A 25,803-nucleotide genomic window follows, 5' to 3' on the forward strand; every position below is an offset into this window, starting at 1 on the left:
ATCCCTGTAAATAAAAAATTATTTTTTCTAAAATCTTTTTTTCAGCCCCAAAAAAGGCCAAATAAAAATCTGTATTACCCATCAAACTTTAAAATAAAATAAAAAGCCCAAGCACAAAAAAACAAAACAAAACCTGACGCTAAAAAAGTAATCCATCTTCACCCATGGAGGGCACGGCATAGACTGAGCTCCGCAGGGTGGGGAAAGGCTTATAAAGCCTTCCCACGCCCTGCAATTAGGCTAAGAGCACCCTGATTGGTTTATTCCAAGCCAACCAATCAGAGTGCTCTGACAGGTAAAAGAAGAGACTGACAGGTAAGTCTCTGCATTTACCGGTCACAGCACTCTGATTGGTTGGCTTGAAATCCAATCAGAGTGCTCTGTGTCATTTTACACAGCGTGGGAAACTTCTTTCGAATTTTCCCATGCTGTGTCATTTGACTCATAACACTGTGATTGGTTGATTGAAAGCAACCAGAGTGTTGCTATGAGTCAAATTACACAGCATGGGAAAATTCCGAAGAACTTTCCCACGCTGTGTAAAATGACACGGAGCACTCTGATTGGTTGGATTTCAAACCAACCAGAGTGCTGTGACAGGTAAATGTAGAATCAACCAATGTACAGGTATATGTAGAACCACCAGAGTGCCCTGCGGAGCTCAGTCTGTGCAGTGCCCTCGCTGGGTGAAGATTAATTACTTTTTTAGCGCCAGTTTTTTTTTTTTCATCTGTTTTTTTGGCGCTCTGGTTTTATCTTTTATTTTCAAAGTTCGACGGGTATTATGGATTTTGGTTTGGCCTTTTTTAGGGCTGAAAAAAGCGATTTTAGAAAAAAGAAGACATCAAACGGTGTTATTTTTTATTTACAGGGATTTCGTTTTATTGCCCCTCCCCCTCACTATTTTTTGTGGGGGGTAACTAAGGGCTTGGGGACCCTTAGGCATCTGGGGGTGTATTGACACTTAGCCCCCACCTGTCGCCCATGGGTGAGGGGCAGGGGGAAGGACTATAGGTCCCCCCCCCCCCCCATTTTCATTTAGGGTCCCCACCAGACACTCAGGGGAGGAGAATAGGTCTCACCCCCTTATTATTTAGGGCCTCCACCCATTTCTCAGGGGTGGGGGCTGTGGGGAGGACACTAGGTCCACCCCCCATTTTCATTTAGGGCCCCCACCTGTCGCTCAGGGTTGGGGTCAGGGGTGGGGAGGACAATAGGTCCTTACCCCCTTATTGTTATTTATTGTTATTTAGGGCCCCCACCTGTCGCTCAGGCATGGGGGTCGGGCAAGGGGGGAGATCAATAGCCCCCCCCCCGCTTATTAAGGGGCTCCACATGCAATAAAGAAAGTATGTAGGGAGACTGTGTAAGGGTAGGGGTAGGGGAGGGGTGGCTAGGCCCACAGCAACAAAGTGATCGAACGGTTGAGAATTGAGCAGTGAGGCTTCAGGGGCATGACCTATACACCATAACCACTTCATTAAAATGTGAAATGTAGAATCCCCTTTTTTATTTTACTATTTTTCTTTTTCTGTTTTTCTCTTTTCATTGTGTTTATATTTGTTAAATATTTACATTGAATGTTCTAGATTTTATATAATTGAAACGACAACAACAAAAATTCTAAATAATTTGAAAGGAACAAAGAGGGTTAATATTTTTACAGTTTATGAAATGCCAACAAATTACACAGCGATATACGCACACACAAAAAAATATAAAAATATTGCCATGAAATGGCTGAAAGAATTAATGACCGGGAATAGTCTAGTGGATTTTTCTTAAAACAAGTATTCTGATGATAGTGGAGTCAGGAGGAAGAAAATAATGAAAAAAAGAGTTGCTTTTAGATTTATGAATCTAAAGGCCAGTGAAGAGATGAGTTGCTATGGAGACTGTATATGTACATTAGCGAATCCTCTTTATTTCATTACTTTTATATGCGGCCGCTGTTCACTTCTGGAATTTAAAGAAACACTCCCACGCCAGACGCCACAATAACTTAATTGCAATAAATTGTGATGGTGTCTGGAGTCCACATGGGCCATCTTACCGTACCATGTTAAACAATTTTCAAACAGTTTAACACTGAACTCCCCGGGTGTCTGTTATCCTGCCCCTGACAGCCAGCGATGGGCTGAGAGCGTGAGTGGACACACTCAACTTCTCACCGGCGAGCCAAGTCAATACGTCTACATACATAGGAATGGCTGAGGACAGGAAGAGGCAGCGTGATGGCACCAGAGACAGGACTTTGTCGAAAAACTGTTTGATGCTGTAAGATACGATGGAGCCAAGGGACTCAGAGCCCCTGAGCAGCTTCATTAGGATAAAGTTATTATGGGGCTGGTGTGACCATTTAAGGGAATAAAAATTAGGGCAAAGATCTTTATCCATAAAGCAAGGACAAAAAGTATCTAGAATTTATGACATGATCTACATTCTTTGCTTTGTCGTTGCTGTAGTAGAACAGACACATACCAACCAATGGTCCCGATTTTGGTGGGACAGTCCCGATGTTTGGGTCCTGTCTTACCATCCCGCCTTAGTCCTCTGTTAGTCCCGCTTTCGGGGATACCTGTTCTTTACACCCTTCCCAAAAGTGTCCTGATTCTGAGAATGCTGATGTTGGGAGGTATGTAGACATAATAGGCACAAATCAGGACTGTCATCTGAAGTTGGGCCAATTGGCATGTATGCAGTGATGTATCTGTGTACCTGTTGCAGAAAAGACAGGTTGCAACATTGGAAGCTAATTAAAGAGACACATTAACTCCAATGCTTCTATACGAGAGGCATTCAGAGCAATCAAAGATCTTCCATGAGGAAGCATGTCCGGTGGCGGTGTGTCCCTTTAAGTGATACAGTTAATCTAATATCAAGAAACTAGAACTAATGAGAAAAGGTTTATTTTTATTTATTAGTTTTATAAAGGTCATCTCATCACAGTATGAAACACAGAGAAACACTGGGAGATATGAGTTCCCAGCAGCACTAAATGCAGGGCCTTGGGGCATAGTGCCAAAAAGAGAACCAGCTAAGAATTAAATATATATATTTATAGTTTTGCTTAAGGCATGGTTCCCAATTAATTTTTCCTGTGGAATCCTTTGACATAGTGTATCAACATCATGGAACACCCCCCCCATCCTCTGCTTTGTTGTGTGTGTCAAGGTGTGTGTCAAGGTATACCTGTGCTTGTATGTGCCAGTGTGCATCTGCGTGTGTGTGTATTTATCTGACACACAGATACACACACTGGCACACAGATACACACAATGTGTATCTGTGTGTGTATGTATGTATGTATGTATATATCTGTGTATCAAGGTGTGTGTATCTGTGTTTGTTTGTGCCAGTGTGGCAGATAGTGGCACACAGATACACACACTGACACAGATACACACACCGTGTATCTGTGTGTGTATCTGTGTTTGTATGCACCGGTGTGTGTCAATGTGTGCATATCTGTGTTTGTATGCGCCAGTGTGTGTCAATGTGTGCATGTGTGCGTATCTCTGTGTCAGAGTGTATCTGTGTGTGTGTCTGTGACACACATACACACACAGGCACACAGATACACACTGACACACACATCTTGACTCACAAAAAACACACTTGCACCCACAGATACACGCTGGCACATATACACACTGACACACTCAAATACACACACACACACACACACACACACACACACTGGTACACACTGGCACATCCACACACACACACATAGATACACACAGTGACACATACACAAACCTTGACACACAGATACACACACTGACACACATACGCTCTCACTGACAAGCACACATACTCTTTGACAGACACACATACAAACACATACGCTCTCACTGACAAGAACAGATACATTCTCACTGACAAGCACACACTCTCACACACACACTCACTGACAAGCACACATATACTCTTTGACAAGCACACAAACTCCCTAACAGACACACATAAAAAAAAAAAAAATATATATATATATATATATACCTTTAGGAGTGCTGGAATGGAGTCCCTGGAGTCCAGTGGGGCTGCTGAGCGGCTGACGTGCAGGCGGCGATGGAGCAGAGATCTCCCGGCTCAGCTGTTCCCTCGCCGCCCCAGGGGGATTTTATTTTTTAAACTTTTGGTGGAACGCTGGTTTAAGGCATCACCAGAATTATTCGGAGTATTGGAGACAACATTGCAGGTGAAACAGTATGGTGCCTCCACAACCAAAACAATATAATTAAAAAAACATTTTAAAAATGTATATTTAGGGGCGTGGCTTGGACTCCGAGAGTGATGGCAGCCTAACTCCGGAGCTCCGCACCGCAGGCTCAATAATCAGCCCTGTAACCGGCGATCACCGACTCCTCAGTCCCCCCAGCGAAATGTCAGCACGAGCGGAACCTTCACGCCCACAAACGATGTCGCAGAGGAAAGCGGCAGGGAAAAAACAGAGAGGGGATAACCCCTCCGTCGCGGACATGCTGTCCGCCATTAGACAAGCGCCACGTGGAACACACGGAGCAGAAAGCCCAGCGGGCGCATCCTCGCCAAGCTCCCCGGCAACTCCGGCATCGCTTTGCGGACATGCTGAGGACCCGCAGAGCGCAATACTACACTCCCTGGAGGAGGTAAAGGGGTACTTGGCGGGAGAAATAGAGAGATCAGCCAGGGAACCTATCTAAGCAGAGATGGCGGAGGCGCGCACTGCAGGGACTAAGGCAGTGGACATTGGGACACGCAAGTTATTTACATAGTTACATGCTGACTTGGTTCCTAGCATACTTTGGAGACTTTAAGACGGACATTACAGTTATAATTACACGGGGGACACGAGTGACATGGGGGTCGTGGAACTGGAGGGGTGGGGGCGGGAGAACAGAATACCGCACTGGAGGGAGCACAAAAAAAAAAAAAAAAAAACACTGGTCATGGATAGATAATTTGTAAGGTTCTAATCCCGCACACGGACAGAGGACGGCTGACCCGCTCTCGGCCATGTATGGTCTACGCCTGTGGTGGACGGGAGGGGGACCCCAATACTTGACCTCTACACAAAAAAATAATTGTAAAAAAAAAAATAATAATAAAAAAAAAATAATAATAATAATAATAAAAAAGTAAAGGGGGAACCTATACGCAGCACTATGGGACGGGATCGGGAGACAGAGGAGTGCGGGCCCGGGGCCCTGCGGCCTGGGTGGGGGGGGGGCTACGGGCTGGGGTGAGAGCGCACGGCTTCCGCCCCCTTCCCCCCCACCTCCTGGGCGGGGGATTAGCGAGAGGGGAGAACACCACATAGATGGCACTCCGGGGCCGGCACCCAAATGACATGAACCAGTGTCTAGATCAACGTTAAGATAACACCCCCCCCGAACAAGATAACCATCACATTGGGAACCAACTTCTAGGGGCCGGGACTTCCCCATGCCATGAACACACAGGATTAGGTAGAAATGTTGTTAAGAGCCTTGCCAAGGTGCTCGATGGCTGTACACTTGCCCCGCCTGAGACTCTCTCTCGACGCGGCGAGTGGCCACACCCGATCGCCTGGCGGACAATAAGACCGGGATGTTTGACCCGATGGAAAGGAGGATTGAGAGGAAACGACCTTGGACAGGCCTTGGTCGAGGTTATATATGTTATGTTTTCATGTTACCAATGCATGTTTTCTTACCCCATTTTATTTCTTTCCCTACCCCCACCCTCAACCCCGCTGAGACAAGGTATACCCGCCTATCACTCAGGGGGGACCGCCGGGGCGCACGCCGCATGACGGAGAACGCACAGTGCTACGAGACAGCAACACGCCGAAGCACAAGGTACAACACCACACTACTCACAATACCACATGGAGCTTAAACTGACATCACTAAACGTCAACGGTCTCAATGTCCCGAACAAACGAAGACTGCTACTAAGGGAGCTACATAGACAAAGGGCAGATATAGCGTTCATTCAGGAGACCCACATACCGAACACATCTAAGGTACAAATCACAGACCACATATACACGAGAGCATATGCAGCCAGAACACTCCGCAAAACTAGAGGGGTAGAAATAGTCATACACAAACGATGTCCAATGGTGATACAAGCCACACACAAAGACCCGGACGGCAGGTACATAATAATAACGGGAATAATCAACTCCACCACATACCACCTCATTAATGTATATGCCCCCAACACCCCAGAAGCAACATTCTGGCAGACGCTAGAAACCTTAATAACCTCCCTGACAGGGGGCATAATAATCCTAGGTGGGGACATGAATGCAGCGCCGTGTCCGGCGGTCGACCGCAGCGGCAGGGCGGGACAGCCCAGGTCACAGGGTATGGGGAGACAGGACCGCCTCCTTAATAAATTTATCCAGGACACGGGGTTACTGGACCCCTGGAGACTGCAACACCCGAGCTCGCTAGACTACACCCACTACTCAGCAGTACACTCCACATACTCTAGAATCGACCTATTCCTTACAAACCAACACGGAATGAGATGGGTCAAGACAACAGCAATTAACCAAATATCGTGGTCAGACCATGCCGACATAACCCTTACCCTGACGACACCGGGGCCCTTTATCCCCGGGAGATGGAGATTAAATAACTCCCTTCTTAAAAACCCAGAGATTCTGGAGCAGCTCCAGACCGAAATAAACAACTACTTCCAGCTAAACACTACCGAGGACGTATCTCCCACCACAATATGGGCAGCCCATAAAGCAGTACTGAGGGGGACTATAATAAAAATAGCAACTCACCATAAAAAACAAAATAGCTAAGCTCACAGAACTGCAGACGGCTTTGCGCACGAGGGAAATGCAACATAAACAGAACCCCACACAAACCAACCTAGAAGAGCTACAGAATATCAGACGTACGCTGAGGGACCTCCTCTTAGACGAGGTGAGCAGGGACATCACCCGGTCGAGAAGACTTTTCTATGAAAAGTCAAACAAGATGGACACGTTACTAGCTAGGGCCCTCAGGCCCAAACAAAAACATAAACACATTACGTCCATCACTAACGACAGGGGCCAAACCCTTACTTCCCCACAGGATATTGCGGCAGAATTCACTAACTTCTTACAAAAACTATACAATAACTCCCCCGGAAAGGATGACACGAATAGGGAACACGTCCAGGCAGTCGCAGAATTCTTGAAGGGGGTAAACCTTCCCAGACCCAATAGGGAAGACCTAAATGAACTGGGGGCACCAATCACAATAGAAGAGGTGGAAAGGGCCATAGGGGCGATAGAGGGTAACAGGGCCCCGGGTCCAGATGGGTACGACGGGGCCTATTATAAAGCACTACAGACAGAGCTAGTACCACACCTGACGGCTATGTACCAGGACTGGATGGGGGGGGGGACGGCCCACCGCGGAACTGGCCACTGCAGACGTGATACTAATCCCAAAGCCGGGGAGAGATGACACGAAAGTAACCAATTACCGCCCCATTTCCCTAATCAACGTTGACACTAAAATATATGCAAAAATCCTGGCCACCAGGCTGGGCAATATTCTGCCAAGGGTGGTCCCATGCAGACCAGGTGGGATTTGTACCAACCAGGCAACTATATGAAAATACAAGAAGAGCCGTGGACCTGATCTGGTGGGCCGGACAGACCCGAACGCCTTCTCTCGTCCTGTCCCTGGACGCAGAGAAGGCCTTCGACAGGATCCAATGGCATTACTTGTTCGCCCTCCTGCGCCATATAGGCTTACCAGACAATTACATCACGGCGGTTAGAGCACTATATACTTCCCCACAGGCACAGATAGCCATGCCAGGGGTGATCCCGAAGCCATTTAAGCTAAGCAATGGTACTCGGCAGGGCTGCCCGCTCTCACCACTCCTTTTCATTTTGGCCCTAGAACCCCTCCTGCACAAGATCAGGGTCCACCCTAAAATACAAGGGCTGACAATATCAACAGAACAATATAAAGTATCTGCATATGCAGATGACATCCTACTAACGATTACGGATGTGAAAAGCTCTCTCCCAAACCTGATCCACCTACTAGGGGAATTCACGCAGGTATCGGGGTATAAAATAAACCTGGAGAAATCAGAAGCTATGCCGCTGGGGTTGACGGCAGAGGACACGGCGCTAATAGGGACAACGGCACAAATCAAACTTAACCAACAACACATAAAATATCTGGGAATACGACTAACGACGGATGTCACACGACTATTTCAGGAAAACTACACGTCAATGATAAAAACGCTAATTAAAGACTTAGAAAAATGGCATGAAAAGCCGATCTCATGGATCGGTAGACTTCATGCCATCAAGATGAATGTTTTGCCGAGGATGTTATTCCTGTTCCAGGCACTGCCCATCAAAGTCACGAAAGGGGATCTCCAACTCTTACAAACCACAATAGATAATTTTATTTGGGCACACAAAAGGCATAGAATTGCTAGACGCACACTCTACAGACCAAAGGCACTGGGGGGATTAGGGCTGCCCAACCTCCACCTATATTATTTATCAGCACAATTAGCTCAAATAATAGAGTGGCATTCACCCCCAGAGACACGTAGATGGGCAGACCTGGAATCACTAATGATGGGATCCGACCTCCCTCAGTACTGGATATGGGTCCCAAAACCAGATAGACCAGCCGTGCGCACAATCTGCCCTGCTATAACTAATTCCATCAGAATATGGGACACAACCGCACATAAATACGCATTGACCAGAACACCCTCACCCCCTATTTGAGAAACAAGGCATTCCCACCCGGCATGAGGGCACGCGATTTTAAAGGATTGGAACACACGGGCCTACAAAGGTACTACCAATTATACAAAGGGGACACAGTCAAAACGTTTGAGGAGCTAAAACAACTGGCACCATTACAAACCAGAGACCTCTTCAGGTACATCCAATTACACGATTTCGCAAAACACCCCGACATAAGAAAGACAGCTAGGGCCCCACTGACCAGCTATGAGAAATTATGCATCACAGAATCAACACGCAAGGGCTTGATCACCACATTATATGCACAACTCAGCGCCCCAGATAGAGACGCAGAACTCCCTGCCTACATCACCCAATGGGAAAAAGATTTACAACACACACTGGAAGGGGAGGACTGGAGGGACATATGGGAAGCAGCAGCAAAGGTGTCCCTGTGTGTCACACTCCAGGAACAGGCTTACAAAACCCTCCTGAGGTGGTACACTACACCAGCCAAATTATATAGGATGGGGAAGACCACTACGGACACATGCTGGAGGGGCTGTGGGGAGAGGGGATCATACATCCACATGTGGTGGACATGCCCCAAAGTGGCAGGATACTGGTCAGACATTGAGACGCTGCTGACGACAGTACTAACACGACCGATAAACAAAGACCCATGGACCTATCTATTAGCAAAACCACAAGATAACCTGACGACTCGAGAACAGAAACTAGTCAATAAAATAACCTTAGCGGCCAGAAGAGCACTGACCCAACAATGGCTCAGCCCGGACATCCCTCCTATACACAAAGTAATACACAAAATAAAAGACAACTGTCTGATGGACAAATTGACAGCACAAGTACGTAACACCATGGGCACCTTCTCAAAAGTATGGCAGCCATGGGAGGACTACATAGACAGGACGCTACGGATGCCATGAGACAGACAAGGCGACATTACCTCATGAGAGCGGTGAGTGCACCCGGCGGGATCCCTCCCCATCCCCCCTCCTCCCCCCCCTCCTTACCCTAAAATCAGTTTTGGTTGGGAGCAACAGCCTACACGGTCATAAGCAAGACGCACCCTGTACACCAGAGGCAGCAGGTGAGCGTACCAGACACCTATTAACATGCGGTCAGATATGACCTACAGCAGTAGGCATACGCACAAACACTGCTCATAACAGGGCAAAGACGCACCAATGACACTCCGATCACAGGACAGAACAGTGCACGAGCGAGCCATGCAGTTAACTAGCATTTAGATAGGTAATCCACAGCGGTACACACCAAGGCAGAATGTCCAACGGGAAAAGGGCAAAAGAAGAGGGGTGAGATATACACTTGTACAGCCCGAAGAAACGGAACAATGTATGTCAACATTATATTAAACAGTCACTTATTGCCTTTGTAACTGTAAAAATGACATGGTGCATGTGAAAATTGTAACGCTCCTTGCCTTAACTCAAAAATAAAGAATTAAAAAAAAATAAAAATGTATATTTAATAAGGATAAATTATAACTAAAATATAATTAAACTACAAGTGATAATTCCCTTTCAAGTGGCCCTGTCATCTAACTCCAACTAAACATTAATCAATGGAGCAGAAAAGACAAAAACAAAAACAAGGTCTTTAATTTGAGATTTTTTAATTTTTGTAACTGTAACTGTTTAAAGCATTTTTTTTTTTTTTAATTCACTTAGATGAGCTTTTACTTTATTTACTTTGGAAGCATTATGCCATAGTTAACGAACACATCTGCAAAATGATATCCCCTCTCTTGAAATAAAATCACCCTTTATTCTGAGCCTTAGATATGTTCCAAATATGTTCTCTGGTATTTATACCTTAAACGGAAACCATCACCACTGTGGAAATCACATCACTGAATACAATATTGAATCTCGCCAATAACACGTGTTCCTCTTTTTTCCCATGTGACGCTCTGATTTCTGTTATAAATATTATTAATTATATATTTGAATAAATGCCATTACTTAGTCAGCCCTCATGCAGTCACAGACTCTTGGGGAGAGAAGCAGGTAATATGAAATATTTGCATTTAGCAGGGGCCAGGAGCCGCTGCTGTGCTCTCCCTGTGCACAGATGGCTTCTTCCTTCTTTATCCTGTTGGCACTGTAACCCCACCCCCTTGTTGCTATCAGCCAATGATAGCCCTGAATAGCATGCCAATAGCATGACTCCACTCATGGGCAGCTGGCTCTGCTGTCCAAATGGGAACTCAATGGAAATTCCTTCTTAAAGGACACTGAGCACGTGCAACACCTGCTTAAAGAGGGCAAATTTCAAACCAGCCCCATTTGTTCACATTCATAGATGCTCTCAAGTAAATGTCTCTAAACAGCTACTAATGAGTGGGTAAGGGCCCTGCAGAAATAAAACCTATTATAGAGACGCTGATTTCCCCCCATAGTTTTTGGCTTGCCACCCTGCCTTCTAGAAAAATAATCTTAGTGCTTCTAAGCTACTGCAAATTATTTTTCTCCCACATAAAAGCTGGTGGGGCTCTACCCCAAGTTCCCCTATGGGCGATCTACCACTGGCCTGTATTCCTATCACTATAGCCTTCCTTTAATAGGGCATCACAATCCAGTTCAGTGCAGGCACAGGCAGGGCACACACTGCATTGGAGATACAATGGAAACATTGCGGGGAAATTGATCAAAGTCAACAACACTTTTTTTTTTTTTTTGCATATTTTTGCTTTAGTTAAGCAAACCTGTCTGTTAATCCGTATCTGTTCGTTTTTGTGTCCTCCCCATCATTTTTTGACTATGTTCCATTAAATCACCAAACCGACAGATTTGTGACCTTTTTCCATTACTATAGTTTTGGATATTTTCTGAAAATGTACATTTCTGTGAAAATTGGCAGAATTTACTGTGGGAACATTTTTTTTTTTTTATCTGTTTTTAGCTCTCTCTTTTTTTTTTTTTGCTGTGCATAATAATAGTACAAACAGGCTTGAGGTGCGCCAATAGCAATCCTCAGGCATTCCTCCTCGCTTAACATGCGGGGCATATGAGTAACACGCACATTTTTAATATATATATATATATATTAACATGCTAGGTTGGTTATATCATAGAAAGCATTATTGAAACATGTTGTGGTCATTCTCAAATAACAGACTAACTAGGTAACACAGGCTGGGTCTAGTTTCGATATAAGATTGATTTGCGTTTGGTTAGTTTAAGCTTTTCATACAAAGTATTTACTAGGCAGCAAGCTATGGGCTAAAGCTTAGGGGGGACAGTCCCCTGCAAAGGTTTATGGACTAGGGGCACACATGTGACGTTATGGTCTTGGCAACTGCTGGTATTTGATCATTACGGGGTTAGCTAAGAGGCAGATACAATTTTAAGCTAAACAAAATTGACTATATCTGAGGTGTAGAGAGGAGTCACAGTATTGTAAATGTTGCTTAAAGTGGTACCATTTTGAGTCAAGTGACACAGTCTCTGAGATTCACTGTCCGCCCGGGTATCAGGTAGTCTTCATCTTCAGTAGTGTAGGTCTCTCCGGTTGTCAGTCCATGCAGTTGCTCGGTCATGTGTGCGAGGCCTGTGTTCAGGTCACTGCATCAGCCGATGCCTGTATTGGGTCGTGAGGCTGTTGGTGCTTGGGTGCAGTGGACGGTGCTGGGTGGTTGCGAGGAAGGAGGGGCTTCTCTCCAGCCCCAGGCCTCGTGTCGGGTCGGCTTCTGATTGCCACAGACTCGGACCTCTATGTGTGCCGTGTCTTTCCCCTTATGGGCGCCGTCAGTGGTCCCAGTGTTTCGCCGCCGCCAGCGGCGGGCTTCCGGCGTGGTGGCTGAAGCTTCGGAGGACGGCTCCGTGGGACCTCCGGCCCGGGTGGGTATACATTGAGCGTATCGGGCGTGGGGGAACAAGCTTTACCTGAGATCAGTCCACTCCTCGTCTTCCTCATCCTTTTATCTGTCCCCGCTCCGTGAGCAGGGGAGGACCCGGTTAGGTGTTGCTCCAATCAGGCCCAGAATTTCTGGAAAATCAGGTCCAGGCTGGTAGGCTTGGGCAGTGTGATCACAGGCCCGGATATAGTATTTGCCATGTTGCTGGGTACAGGATATTCAAAGCCCCGGTCCGGGCGGTCAGGTGCAGTCCGTGTAGCTTTGAGTGCCAGATTGATGGGGACCGGGATAACCCCCGCCGGTCCATAGGGGGGGGGGAACGGTGGTCTGAGCTGTGCCTTTCAGTGCTTTGGGACAACGGGAGAGCGGCCGTCTCCCCCATGTCCACCTCGTGTGTAGGCCTCAGTAGCTGAGTGCTTGGGACCCTGGCGTATAACCTCGGGAAGGGTGTCATCCTGTAGGTCTCGGTGTCCCAGTCACATAGGAGCCAGAATAAGTTGGGTTGCAGGTTCTGCTTAGCGGGATTCGACGTAGTTTGTATGGGGCTGCAAGAGCTTCAGCAACACACGTCTACTGTGTTCTGCAGTCAGGCCCCGCCCCCCTTAGCTCTCTTTTTAACAAATACAAATTAGAAAAAAAATATGAAATTTAACCATCAATTTTCAGAACACTTTGATAAATATATCACGGTTTCATTTCTCGTTTTCTCTGTATGATCTCTCTATGCTGACTGGCAGGTGTAAAGAGCGGCGCTTAGAATAATGATTGGCAGGGAGCTAAGATGGAGACACCCAGTTGCAGAATAAAACCGGTGTAGATTTACTACAATTCATTTTATTTCTGACACCTAATAAATACATATTCGTTACTAGGCAAGGATAGTTCTTTAGTATATTGTACTTTTACACAAAATGCCAACTGAGTAAATTGGTGCTTAATGTTTAATATTGCTTACTTCAAAATGGGATTGAATTGTAATAAAAATAAAATTAAAAAATAATTACATTAAAAATAGACTATAGAAAAAATAATACTAGGGCCTCTGCTAAAATAAATACCGTGAATTATTGTGTTAATGTTAATCAGTTTCATAACGAGTTCTGGATAAAGGACAAGTCCAGGAATTAGTCATACGCTAGTCAGCAGAAAATGTAATCTTGTAGCATGACCTCATGCAATTTAAAAAAAAAAACATATTTAATTTATTTTTTTTATCCTATCACTTGATGAGATAACGGCAGTACTAGAATATCCATTATAAACTAGAGTCCTATTACATTTATTTATCATGGATACAACTTCCTATTACCGTAATTAAATCAGTTATAATTGCATATTATTATATTAACATCTCGTTAATTTACAGTTGACAGAAAATAGTATTAAATCCATTTGAAAGCTGCAAATAAATCAGCTTTTACAGATAATTAATACTGGAAAAGTATTATCTATGATGCTATACTGAACAATTTTTGTTGTAAAGAATCCTTTGCCACCGTCAGGGGGCCGGCATATTTTTTTTGTCATCTTTCAAATGTACCAGGAGCTGCGTCACAGCTTTAGATTGTAAGCTCACTTGGGCAGGGGACTTTTCACCTACTGCTCCCATATGTCAAACTTGTTTTGTTAGAATTGTTAGTCTTGTTCGTCTATCGTACAGCGCTGCAGAATATGTTGGCACAATATAAATAATGGTCATTGTAAAACAACGAGATTTATGGAGGATCCCAATACAGCGAAGAATCCAGTGTAGAATAAATATCGAAATGCATGAGAACAAGACTTTTCACACAGCTGTCATGAGCGATAGCTGTGGGAACCGGCAGAAATTAGTAGCAGAAGCCGTGCCTTTTGCGAACTGCGGATTTGCCAAAAAAGATAACGGATTCCCTACTTTGTCTTGTGATTTCTTATAAATGCGTTGGAATTTAAATGAAATTCCAGTGAAGCCAACAGGAGTATTTCATAAAATTTTATCCTTCTTAAATATTCAGATATTGACAATATAAGAACACTATCGTGTTATGAATACAAAGCTGTATTGCTAACACTATAGTGTCCCTCTGCCCCCGCCCCTCACGTCCCCTGGGATAATTAAAACGTTATATCAATAATAGATCAATTGTCTATATACATAGCAAAAACCCCTACAATCAACGTTTCCATCCGCAGTGTTTGCGTGGGAGAATCGGTCTCTTTACATTGTTCTTGTTGTGTTAAAGGACACTAAAGTCACCCAGTTGACTTCATCTCAATAAAGTGGTCCTTAAGTTTTATTCCTGCAATATAAAACAATGCAGGTTTTTTAAGAAAGGAATGTTTGCATTGCATGGTAAATATATAGATCAATATATAAAGTTATGAAGGGAAATTTGTCAGGTTAGTGATGTCCTAATAAATTTACATTTTTGTTTTTTAATTCAATTTATGGAGGCCCATCCCTTTTCTATTTGCTCCAGTACGGTTTGTAAATCTAATTTCTACACAGTTCTCCATTTTGTCAAACTGCATCTCTGCAGAGGGACTGTAAATGGTAGCTCTTCCTCCCACATGCTCCTATATTTTGTACAACGAAAAGAACTTGATAGTAAACGATTAAAGTAACAGAAAGATTTATATTTTTTGTGTGTTTAAATATTTTATTTGTGACATACATCAATAGAAACACTGGCATGTCGGGAAAGAGTTTGCATGGACCGGTCACACTGTGAGCTGACAAATACCCCAAACACTTGAGTCTATCACGACAAAGTTTGGGGGATGTGCGGATATGCACCCTTTGCTGCACACCTACACCAACCTTCAGTGAACAGTCTATTTTAGACCTTCCTTACTGAACATTTCATCCATATTTATGGGCAAGCCTCAGATCAGGATTAAAGGAGCACTATAGTGCCAGGAAAACAAACTTGTTTTTCCTGGCACTATAGGGTCATTAGGTCCCCCCCACCATCAGGGCCCCCTCCCTCTGGATTAATGGGTTAAAACCCCAACAGCCACTTACCTTTCTTCAGCGCAGGGTTCCCTCTGTGCTGGGGAACTCTCCTCCCCCTCCGACATCATCTCCGAACGCGCATGCGCGTCAAGAGCCGCGCGCATTCAAACTGCCCATTGGAAAGCATTACTCAATGCTTTCGTATGGACGTCCAGCGTCATCTCAGTGTGATTTTCACAGTGAGATTCGCGGAAGCGGCCTCTAGCGGCTGTCAGTGAGACAGCCACTAGAGGCTGGATTAACCCTCAGCGAAACATAGCCGTTTCTCTGAAACTGCTATGTTTACATCTGAAGGGTTAAAACCTGGGGGACCTGGCACCCAGACCACTTCATTGAGCTGAGGTGGTTTGGGTGCCTATAGTGGTCCTTTCACCATTAAGTGAATCTATACCGCCACCTACGGCCCAGGAAGCATGACTTTTCTTAGCCTCATTAACCACCCTGATGTGAAGATATCTGCTTCCCTACGTAGTCCCTGCTCTTCTTCTCAGCAAAGGAGGGGAATGGCAGTTGAAAGACCTAAATAAGATCCATATTCTTGCTTGAATAGAGGCAAGCCAGTCTGAATTTTACACAAATTATAGACAAGCATACATATTTTACACATCGAGAGGCATTACAATCAGAAAACATCTGATTTATAATCACGCTTATGCTTGGAACTGGAATAAACATTTTCACTTAAAGGACCATTTCACACCCAAAAAGTCCTTCAGCTTGCTGATGTGCTTAATGTGTGAGGAGTATCCCATTTTTTCTGAGAAGTTGATAAAAGTGCTCATTCCTATGAGAAATTGGCACTTTTATAACTCAATTATGAAGACCCTCCCTGGCAGTCCATCAGATAGACTGGGAGTTATGTTTTCTCTTTCTGTTAGTTTCACTGAGTCAACAGAAATGGCACGCACACAGTGCTAGAGCACAGGTGACTTTACTCCTAAGTGACAGTAAGCCAGCTCTCAGCTGCTGCCTCCTCCGAGCCCTCTCTTGCCAGGTGTGCACTAAATGAGAAGCCACTCATTGGCCATTTCCCCGGCACAGACAAAGTCTGTCCTGGGAGGAAAAAGGGGGAAGAACGTCCAAAGGCTTTTTTTTTTAAATCAATACATGTTTTCATTCGTATATACCAAATATAGATCCACCTGCCATTTTTGGCGTGGAGTGTTCCTTTAACTGTGGGCATTTTGGCACAAATTTAGAAGGTAGTGGAAGGAAGGAACATGCATTGCTAATTGCATGTGAACTGACTGCTCAAATGGATTTATGGGGATCGTTTTAGTGATAGCACACTTTACAGAAAACCTATTTTTCTATGAAAACAACGACTGGGTTCCATTCGTCTAAAGTACAATATACAGCGAGCATGTTCATATGTAACTCTGCGGGACTGTGAACTGAGCAACTAGTCACACTCTGCAAATATGGCTATAAACGTACGTTTCTCAAGTGCATCAATCCATTTCGCCTTATATGTCTGAACACCAAAATCGCTGCAGTCTCAGAATACTTAAAAATAAATAAGTTTAAAAAAAAAAGCTATCAGGTATGGATTGTGTAAGTGGAAAAGCTATACACTATCGTGAAAGCACACACAGAATCCATAAATATTTTGCAGGGACAAGGCGCACAATACGCAGCATACATGGGAGGCGCATGATAAAACAAGACAGAGCAACAATCGCAAATGTGCCAATTTTATACCTTTATCAATAGAATTGTTATTTTGCTATCCGTAGTCACCTGTAGTCCTGACTTTGAGAACCTTAACAACACAGTATACCAGAGACACAGGTAAGTCTTTTAAGGAATGTATTGCCTTTTGAGAAAGCGTCAAGATGAGCTGAAATGTCATCTGCTGGTGAAGGAACAATCCCTAAACGGACTTGCCTGTCTCAGTGATATTCTGTATGTACCACTCGGCAGTTGAGTAGTTTGCAAGCAGTGGCATTCTCAATCAGCTTGTAGTACACCGTTCTTATATGTGCCAATCTGTTCTGTGAGCAATGAATTTAAAGCCCTGTCCTGAAGCTCAAAGATTTAGAAGTAAAGTTAGAAGGACCACAACCGATTGAGTGCTGGGTTAGCTTGCCCCCAACATTCTCATCCAATCAATGTCAGCCAGGCTGGAGAAATTCAATGTTTATTTTCTCAGCCACATTGATTATACAGAATTAATAGAGGTGGTCTCTTGGAGCAAAAAGAGTCGGGTCACGCAAGGCAACATAATCACTCCAGTGAACTATTTTGGCTATATTGCATTGAGATCACCCTTTAACAGAGCATTATGGGAAATGTAGTTTACAAACCTCTGCAGTACCAGCACTACCCATTAGAGCTTATGAAAAATGCTTGAAAGTGAATGATAATTACAACATACTGGTAATAACCTATACATACCGTGACTCGAAACGGGGTGGTCGCTGTTGGTTCCATGGTGGGACTCTTGTCGGAAGAGCTTCCAGGCATGCTGCGCCTCCGACCTGGCTTTTCAGGTGGAGATTCTGATAGAGAAAACACAAAAATAAAACTGGTTGTTAGATATAGATCCAAGTAACCTCACTGCACAAAAATGAATGAATTCTTCACTATTCATCATTCCTGGGATATTCAATAAAAGTACTTTGCCAGTAGATACGTATTTATATTTATATGGAGGGTGGTGGTTAATTTTGCATAAAGGATCACGTGTCCCACCTCCCTACTGGCTACTATCGGACGGAGGTGTGCCCTCAGAAGCCAGCCTCCGTCCAGACATCACACCCTTTCTAATTTCCATGTTATATCACGTGACCGCGAGCGGTCGCGGTCACGTGTTCTTTACCCTTCCAGTCTCCCCAGCTCACCATCATATGTACTACATGTCCCAACAAGCACTGGGACGTACCATGTGATCACGGCAACTCGCGATCACATGACCATCTATTTTCCTCTCTTTTATCATTATAACTACTCGTTTTTAATTAATTTTTACAGCATTCAGTTATAAATTCCATTATTATTCAATACTCTTGCTATTGTTAAGTTATGTTTATGTTTTTTAACATTTCTGTATTTCTCCCATTGTATTGATGACGTCATTTTGGCGCCATAATTCAAACCATTATGTATTCTTCAAACCTATATAAGCTTCATTTTTACCAGGTTATTGTATATTATTGCCAGTTGATAAAGCCCTGTGTGGCGAAACGCGTTTTGGCTAATTTTATATATATATTTTATACTTGTACTAATAAAGGAATATTGGCTTTTTTCACCATACATTTGCCATATACCCTTTATTTTATTTTATTTTATCCGTATATTTTATATTATATTATCTTTTCCTCTTTTACCTGGTTACACGTCATTTTGGAGCTGACTATTGTCTAAAGAATCCTAGGTGGGGATTATACCACCCACGCCATCATATTGAGCAGTATATCCTGCTCATTCAAATGTGAGTACGTTCTCTATTTTTTAAGTCTTACTCTTATATTTTATATACAGTGAGCACTATATTTTATTTTCTTTACTTCGAGGAATTACCCGCATCTATGTCCCGCCAGTGGGGGATAAACGCCACTGAATGCTGATTACACTTGAGCAAGTACATGCTCTTGCATAGGTGAGTGAAATACCTCCCCTACACCTATTTCATTTTATTTTATCTATGCCAATACAGTCTGCACTATTGGAGTCTCCCTGTCTTTCTATTTTGCATGCCCATCATTGAGCCAAGATTGCCTATACCATAGAAGACCCAGCGCTCTATTTTGACTACAGTATCAAGTTTCCATCAGCCTATTGGAATCCACTACATATTGGGACTATTACGTTTTTTCTTATATTTATTTTAGTGTATATCTATATGTGAGTAAAATTTCTATCTATTTTATATTTCCCATTTTACCTTAAAATTGTATTATTTCTGTACAGCGCGACCTATTATTTTGTTTTTTCCACATTCTTAATTGAGGACTTTAGAGGGAACCTCATACCCATAGGTTGCAGCTTCTCTCCTTTCTCTTCTCCTTTAGACCACCTAGCGCTGAGCCTATACCCCCTTTTTACAGAATTATATATGACTTTTTTTATTTAAAGCACCAGCAAGTTCCATAATAGAACAGAGTGACAACGAAGAAGATAAAGTTAGTTTTATTTTATTTGGGGAGAGGGGAATAGAACCGGTGGCATTCCACACACTCCAACCCATTAAGATCACCGTTTCTTGCAATGTCTGTTGTGTGTTGCACTAATACAGCTACTGTGTATCCATAAATCACTCCTCCATGCCAAATCCATGGATTTATAGGCAAAAAAGATTTAATGTGTCTGAACATAAAAAGGTACTACAATGTATTGGAAAAGGTACTACTCTCGTTTTCAAGAATGTCCTGGGTCCACAAATCATTGCATTGTTACATTAGGGTACAATAAAATACAAAAACAATATTAAAGGAAAACTCTAGGCACCCAGACCACTTCAGCTTAATGAAGTGGTCTGGGTGCCAGGTCCCTCTAGGATTAACCCTTTTTATTATAAACATAGCAGTTTCAGAGAAACTGCTATGTTTATAATAGGGTTAATCCAGCCTCCAAATCCTCTAGTGGCTGTCTCACTGACAGCCGCTAGAGGCGCTTGCGTGATTCTCACTGTGAAAATCATTGTAAATGCTTTCCTATGCGACCGGCTGAATGCGTGCGCAGCTCTTGCCGCGCATGCGCATTCAGCCGAAAGGGAGGATCGGAGGCGGAGAGGAGGAGGAGAGCTCCCCGCCCGGCGCTGGAAAAAAGGTAAGTTTAACCCCTTCCTCACACCAGAGCCCGGCGGGAGGGGGACCCTGAGGGTGGGGGCACCCTCAGGGCACTATAGTGCCAGGAAAACGAGTATGTATAGTGGTCCTTTAATACACAATAAATACAAAATGTAACATAGAACAGGTGGAAAATATATATATATATATATATATATATAAGCTGAGAGCACATTTTCAGACATATGCCTTGGATGGATTTTCCTCTTTTAGAAATAAACGTGAGCCTGTCAGCAGAAAGGTGACTAACAAATAGGCACCATAACCACTATGGAACACTGTAGTGGTTACAAATTTGGCGTTTTGTCTGACAGTAAGCAGTCAAACGGTTTACAAACAGTTTAACCCTTGCCGTGCTGTGTTAGTTGCCCAGGGTCCTTATGGTCTAAGTACATACTCCCGCATTGTCATACCAATTCCTACCAGGCAAACCATATTCGCCCAATATGCTCGGCTAAATGCGTTCTGGCTAAACCTGGCACGAGTGTGGGATAATATGAGATAAAGAAAAAACCTAAACTTAAGGACTGTGGGCAACCACCAACCAACACCGCATGTTAAGCATTAAACCGTTTGTAGCTACTTTGACAGATTTACGGTGGATGGCAGCAAGAGACTCCAAGTTCCATAATTACTACAACAGGCTGCTGAGAGTGTCCCTTGAAGAAGAAGAAGAAGAAAAAATGAAGCTGAACAAAAAATGACTGAGTAGAAACCGTTCCAACATATGATTAAGCAAATCGTATCTCGTGGCCGTTTTTTTTATCTACTATTGATGCACCCTTCATGGAGAAATTGTAAAATGACTCAATTTTTTTTTATTCAAACTGGGCAGCCTGCACTTGAACATGAAATTACACACTACTGAATGACTAGTGGTTGAAAGTAAATTGCGCCCTGGTACACATCACAACTAATGAAACAGATTTATCTGCAGTTTAGAAGAGGAAAGAAAATAAATATATGACCATTTCACTCCTGTATTCTATTACTTCTGGCGAGGTTTCCGGGCACTTAAAAGGATCACTCCATGCTCCAAAAGCAATTCAGTTTGCACTTCCTAGTTTAACCCCAGTTTATAAAAGTGCAGATTTCTATGAGAATCCGGCACGTTTATAAATTAACTAGGGAACACCCCCCCCTGTCTGTCAATCAAACAGCCATGGTGGTTTGCAGCTCTAGGGAGCCAACGGAAGTGGCAAAAACCAAACCAGGAACTGCACTCTTTCAAAGACACACACTTAGATGCAGCCGGACCAGGGGCGAGCACCCAGCCCCTCGAAACAGTTTGTAATCAGAAGAGGAAAAATCCAGGCACTCCAGGTTTATACATAGGCAATTTTATTGGACCCAAATGTCCAGCGGCTTGAATAAAATTGCCTTTGTAGAACCTTTGAGTGCCTGGATCTTTCCTCTATCGATTACAAATGGATGTGGCGGGCACGCTCTACTTGAGTGTGCCTGCCTTCTCGCACACAGACCTTAGACCAGAAGTATGTGCATAGACGAGCCAGCGCGTGCGTGTATGTGTGCACCAAATCAGAAGCTTCTCAATTATGTTTTTTTTTTTTTACCCATTTGGGCAGTGGAGTGTTCCTTAAAAAAAAAAAAAAAAAATAAGAAAATCAGTTCAAAGTATTATGTTTTGTTTGTTTGCATTTGTTTCTTTGTTGTTGTAAGTTTCAGTTTTAATTTTTTTACGTGAAAGCACTAGGAGGACAGTGAGCATGCTCGGCAAATCGCTGCATGGCACCAATCAGCATCTCCTCATATGGACGCACTAAGCCAATCCATCTCTATGCGGAGCGTTCAGTGTCTCTATGCAGTGCGTTTTCTCAGAAAAATCGTATTTTACACTGCTGACCCAACAGGGACAATCCCTATAGCCCACTGAGCTATAATGGTTCTAGTGACTATAGCGTCACTTTACGCAAAGTAACCATATTTTCATTATTTTATTGCAAAAGTTTTTAGTTTTTTTTTTCAAAACTGTATTTCTGTGTTGCTATACCCCTTCATGGCAAACAACCAAGGAGGCTCATTTCCACTGTCCGTCTCTGCTAGGAGCTCAACATATTTGAGTTTTATTGATCTCATACATAGTAATGTGCAGAGCTCCATAGCAATAAAAGTCATAGTAATGTGATGTGTCGCACAGAGCTCCACAGCAACAAAACTCACAGAAATCTGCAATGTCGTTGTCATGATAAGGTTTTAAATACTTATAGATTCCCTATGTATTTGCATAATCATTTACGTAAATATATTTTTATTAAGGGTTTATCATCATTTTAGTTGCGATCACAGTCAACAATGTGAGACTCGCAGGTCTCTCAAATCACTTGACAGTGTGTGGATGCGCAGATCCAGTTATTGTTGTACACGTAAATAGATATACAATAAGCTTAAGCCGTACGACTCTCAGCACTAGTGTTACTTGGGATATATGGATCCCCATTCAAATCATTAATAGAGTAAATGAGTCGAGGGTTATATGTAGGAATTCTGGTTTTACTCAGTGTGTGCTAAATTGTAGATGTGGCACCATTCCATTCGTAAGCAGTGTATAGTGTAGTATATCTGGTGTGTCGAGTTATTGATACTGTTGGTTGTTACTTGGCTACGGCATTCGTGTGTGTATTCCTGCGAGTGAATTTACGGGTCCCGAATATAAATAAATAAGTGCTTTGCATAGCTTCATTTGGCCTGCCTGTAGTTTAAATTGCGGTCGTTTGTCTTCCAATAGTGTATATATGAATGGTGCCTATTGTAAATGTTCTGAGGAAGCATATCTACTGTGGAGAGTTCAAGCGGCTAGCACTAGGTATGTTAACGAGTATGTTAATTTTATTTTAGCTGGTATCTCGAGGTGAAAAGATAGTTGCCCAAGTCTAGATTTCCTGTCTTACACTGGGTAGGTTTAATGTATGGCCTGAAGTCAATTTATTTGAGCTATTAGCTTAGAGTGCAAGTCCCTAGTTCAGACTTTTCCATCAACGTGATGGTGTTATAGAGGGTGGCTTGTAAGCAGCTGCCGTGTCGCAATTGTGGCACCGTGTGATTGCATAATCATTTAACCCATTAAAAACTTCATCAAGTTGCGGACTGGAGCTCCTGTTTAAACCCATGACGAGTACAGGGATCGGGCAGATCACAAATTGGACCCAGACTGCAGCTCCTATGTCTGGCATTTGACCACATCACTTAGAGGAGACCAGATTTGGACAAAGACTTGCCACATACCACAAAGCCGTCCTGTATCCTGTTTTAGTTAGTACACGCTCCCTTGTAAGGTTCCAATGTAAGCTTGTTTTTGTAATGCCAATCTTTTTTAGAAGCTCCACAGTAACAATACTCACAGCAATGCATCCTTAAATTGCAATTAATGTGGTTGAGTGTCACTGTTATCATACCTAGGCGGTCTTATGAAGGTCATCCGATTGCAAATTACAACTCAGATACATACCTTCCAAGAGTCCCAAATTAGGTGGGCCAGTCCCTATGTTGGCCTGATTTCCCTATGTCCCTCTTTTCTAGGAGCTCCATATTATTGGTGTGCCTGACTGCATAACAGAGCTCCACAACAATATTACACTGAGATCAAATAGAAACATACCTCCCAAGTGTCCCTATTTAGGATAGTAAAGGTGGTCATGGTGATGTATGGCCTAATGTCCCTCTTTTCTAGGAGCTCCATATTGTTGGTGTGTCTGAGTGTATAACAGAGCTCCAGCAATAATACTCCCAGTAATGTGTCTGAGTGTATAACAGAGCTCCAGCAATAATACTCCCAGTAATGTGTCTGAGTGTATAACATGGCTCCACAGCAATAATACTCCCAGTAATGTGTCTGAGTGTATAACAGAGCAACGCAGCAATAATACTCCCAGTAATGTGTCTGAGTGTATAACAGAGCAACGCAGCAATAATACTCCCAGTAATGTGTCTGAGTGTATAACAGAGCTCCACAGCAATAATACTCCCAGTAATGTGTGAGTGTATAACAGAGCTCCACAGCAATAATACTCCCAGTAATGTGTGAGTGTATAACAGAGCTCCACAGCAATAATACTCCCAGTAATGTGTGTGAGTGTATAACAGAGCTCCACAGCAATAATACTCCCAGTAATGTATCTTTAACCCCTTAAGGACACATGACATGTGTGACATGTCATGATTCCCTTTTATTCCAGATGTTTGGTCCTTAAGGGGTTAAACTACAATAAATGTGTTTAAAAATCAGTCTGTGTAAATAAGATAGATTGATCTTGTTCTAAATTATAACCCTGCATTACATGCAGGGCTCTGGGTAGCGCAGTCATTGAAAGATACTTACAGTATTTCAACTTTAGACTCTTATCTAAACCAAATCAATATAAAGGTGAAATATGGCTTGATGTGACATTGAGATTTCACTCCGTACACACAGACGTAGTCATAGCCAGTCAACAACAAATACTGCTGTTTGCAGGCCACCATTCCTCATTTTATCAAATCAATCTAATCAATGATATTTTAATCTCCCTATAGATAGGAATTCACTCATCGCACATAATGCCGAAAAATTACTCATGAGCGTTACGATAGATCAAATCAATATGCAGAGATAGCGTCTGGCGGAATTTTGAGTGGAAGCCTACAAAACAAAACCGCCGTTGATATCAATAGTAACAATCCCAATGGTTAGATCCTCCACTTGGTGAATTCAAGTGCAATTTTCTCTAAACTGTAGCAACTGTGCAGATCTCAGACGCCAAGAGAAGGATACTTTTAATAACTGAGAACACAAAAGATAATTTGTAGCATGCAAAAAAAAAATTTTTTTTTTTTTTTTAAACTAATGTTTACAGGATGTTGATTTGTTTTGCGCAACAGATGTTAGTTAAGGTAAGAGATTCACGCAGCAAATCTGTCCCTTCTGTTCGTTTAGCATTTCCGAAGCAGGCCGGGCGATAGGAAGGCATTGATTTGAAATTCTTCAGAGCTCCTGCAGCAGATGGTCCGAGAATAAAAGTCAGGCCAACCTGAGATGTAACTAACTGGTTCATAGCTTTGAAAGCCAGATGGATGGAGTGAGATTGTCAGAGCTAATGTGTTAAAATGATTTTCTTAGACAATGATTTTTCCTTTTTTTTTTTTTTTTAAACTATGTAAATCAGCGACTGGCTTGTTACAGACTGCAAAATGTATAACATGTTTTAATTAATGGCAGGATTAAAAAAAAAAAAAAAAAAAAAAAAAAAAACTACCCTGAATTTAGGAATGTAAGCATAAAACAAATTTAAAATAATTAAAAAAAAAAAAAACTAAACAAGACAGCATTACCAGCGTATACTTTGTAAATGAAGTCTTAAAGGACCACTCTAGTGCCAGGAAAACATACTCGTTTTCCTGGCACTAGAGT

At 43.0% G+C, this 25,803-nt stretch overlaps 1 protein-coding gene across 7 annotated transcripts in view; it reads right to left on the reverse strand.

Annotated features, from left to right (window-relative positions):
• Nucleotides 1–25,803, reverse strand: part of DAB2IP (DAB2 interacting protein) — a 586,435-nt gene that overhangs the window by 342,050 nt on the left and 218,582 nt on the right. For all 7 annotated transcript variants that reach the window (XM_063432812.1, XM_063432814.1, XM_063432815.1 and 4 more), the window contains exon 2: nt 18,004–18,107. In XM_063432812.1, coding sequence (XP_063288882.1) covers nt 18,004–18,107 — 104 coding nt within the window. The remainder of the gene's footprint in view (nt 1–18,003; nt 18,108–25,803) is intronic.

Source organism: Pelobates fuscus, chromosome 9 (genome assembly GCF_036172605.1).
Source record: "Pelobates fuscus isolate aPelFus1 chromosome 9, aPelFus1.pri, whole genome shotgun sequence".
Lineage (NCBI taxonomy): Eukaryota > Metazoa > Chordata > Amphibia > Anura > Pelobatidae > Pelobates > Pelobates fuscus.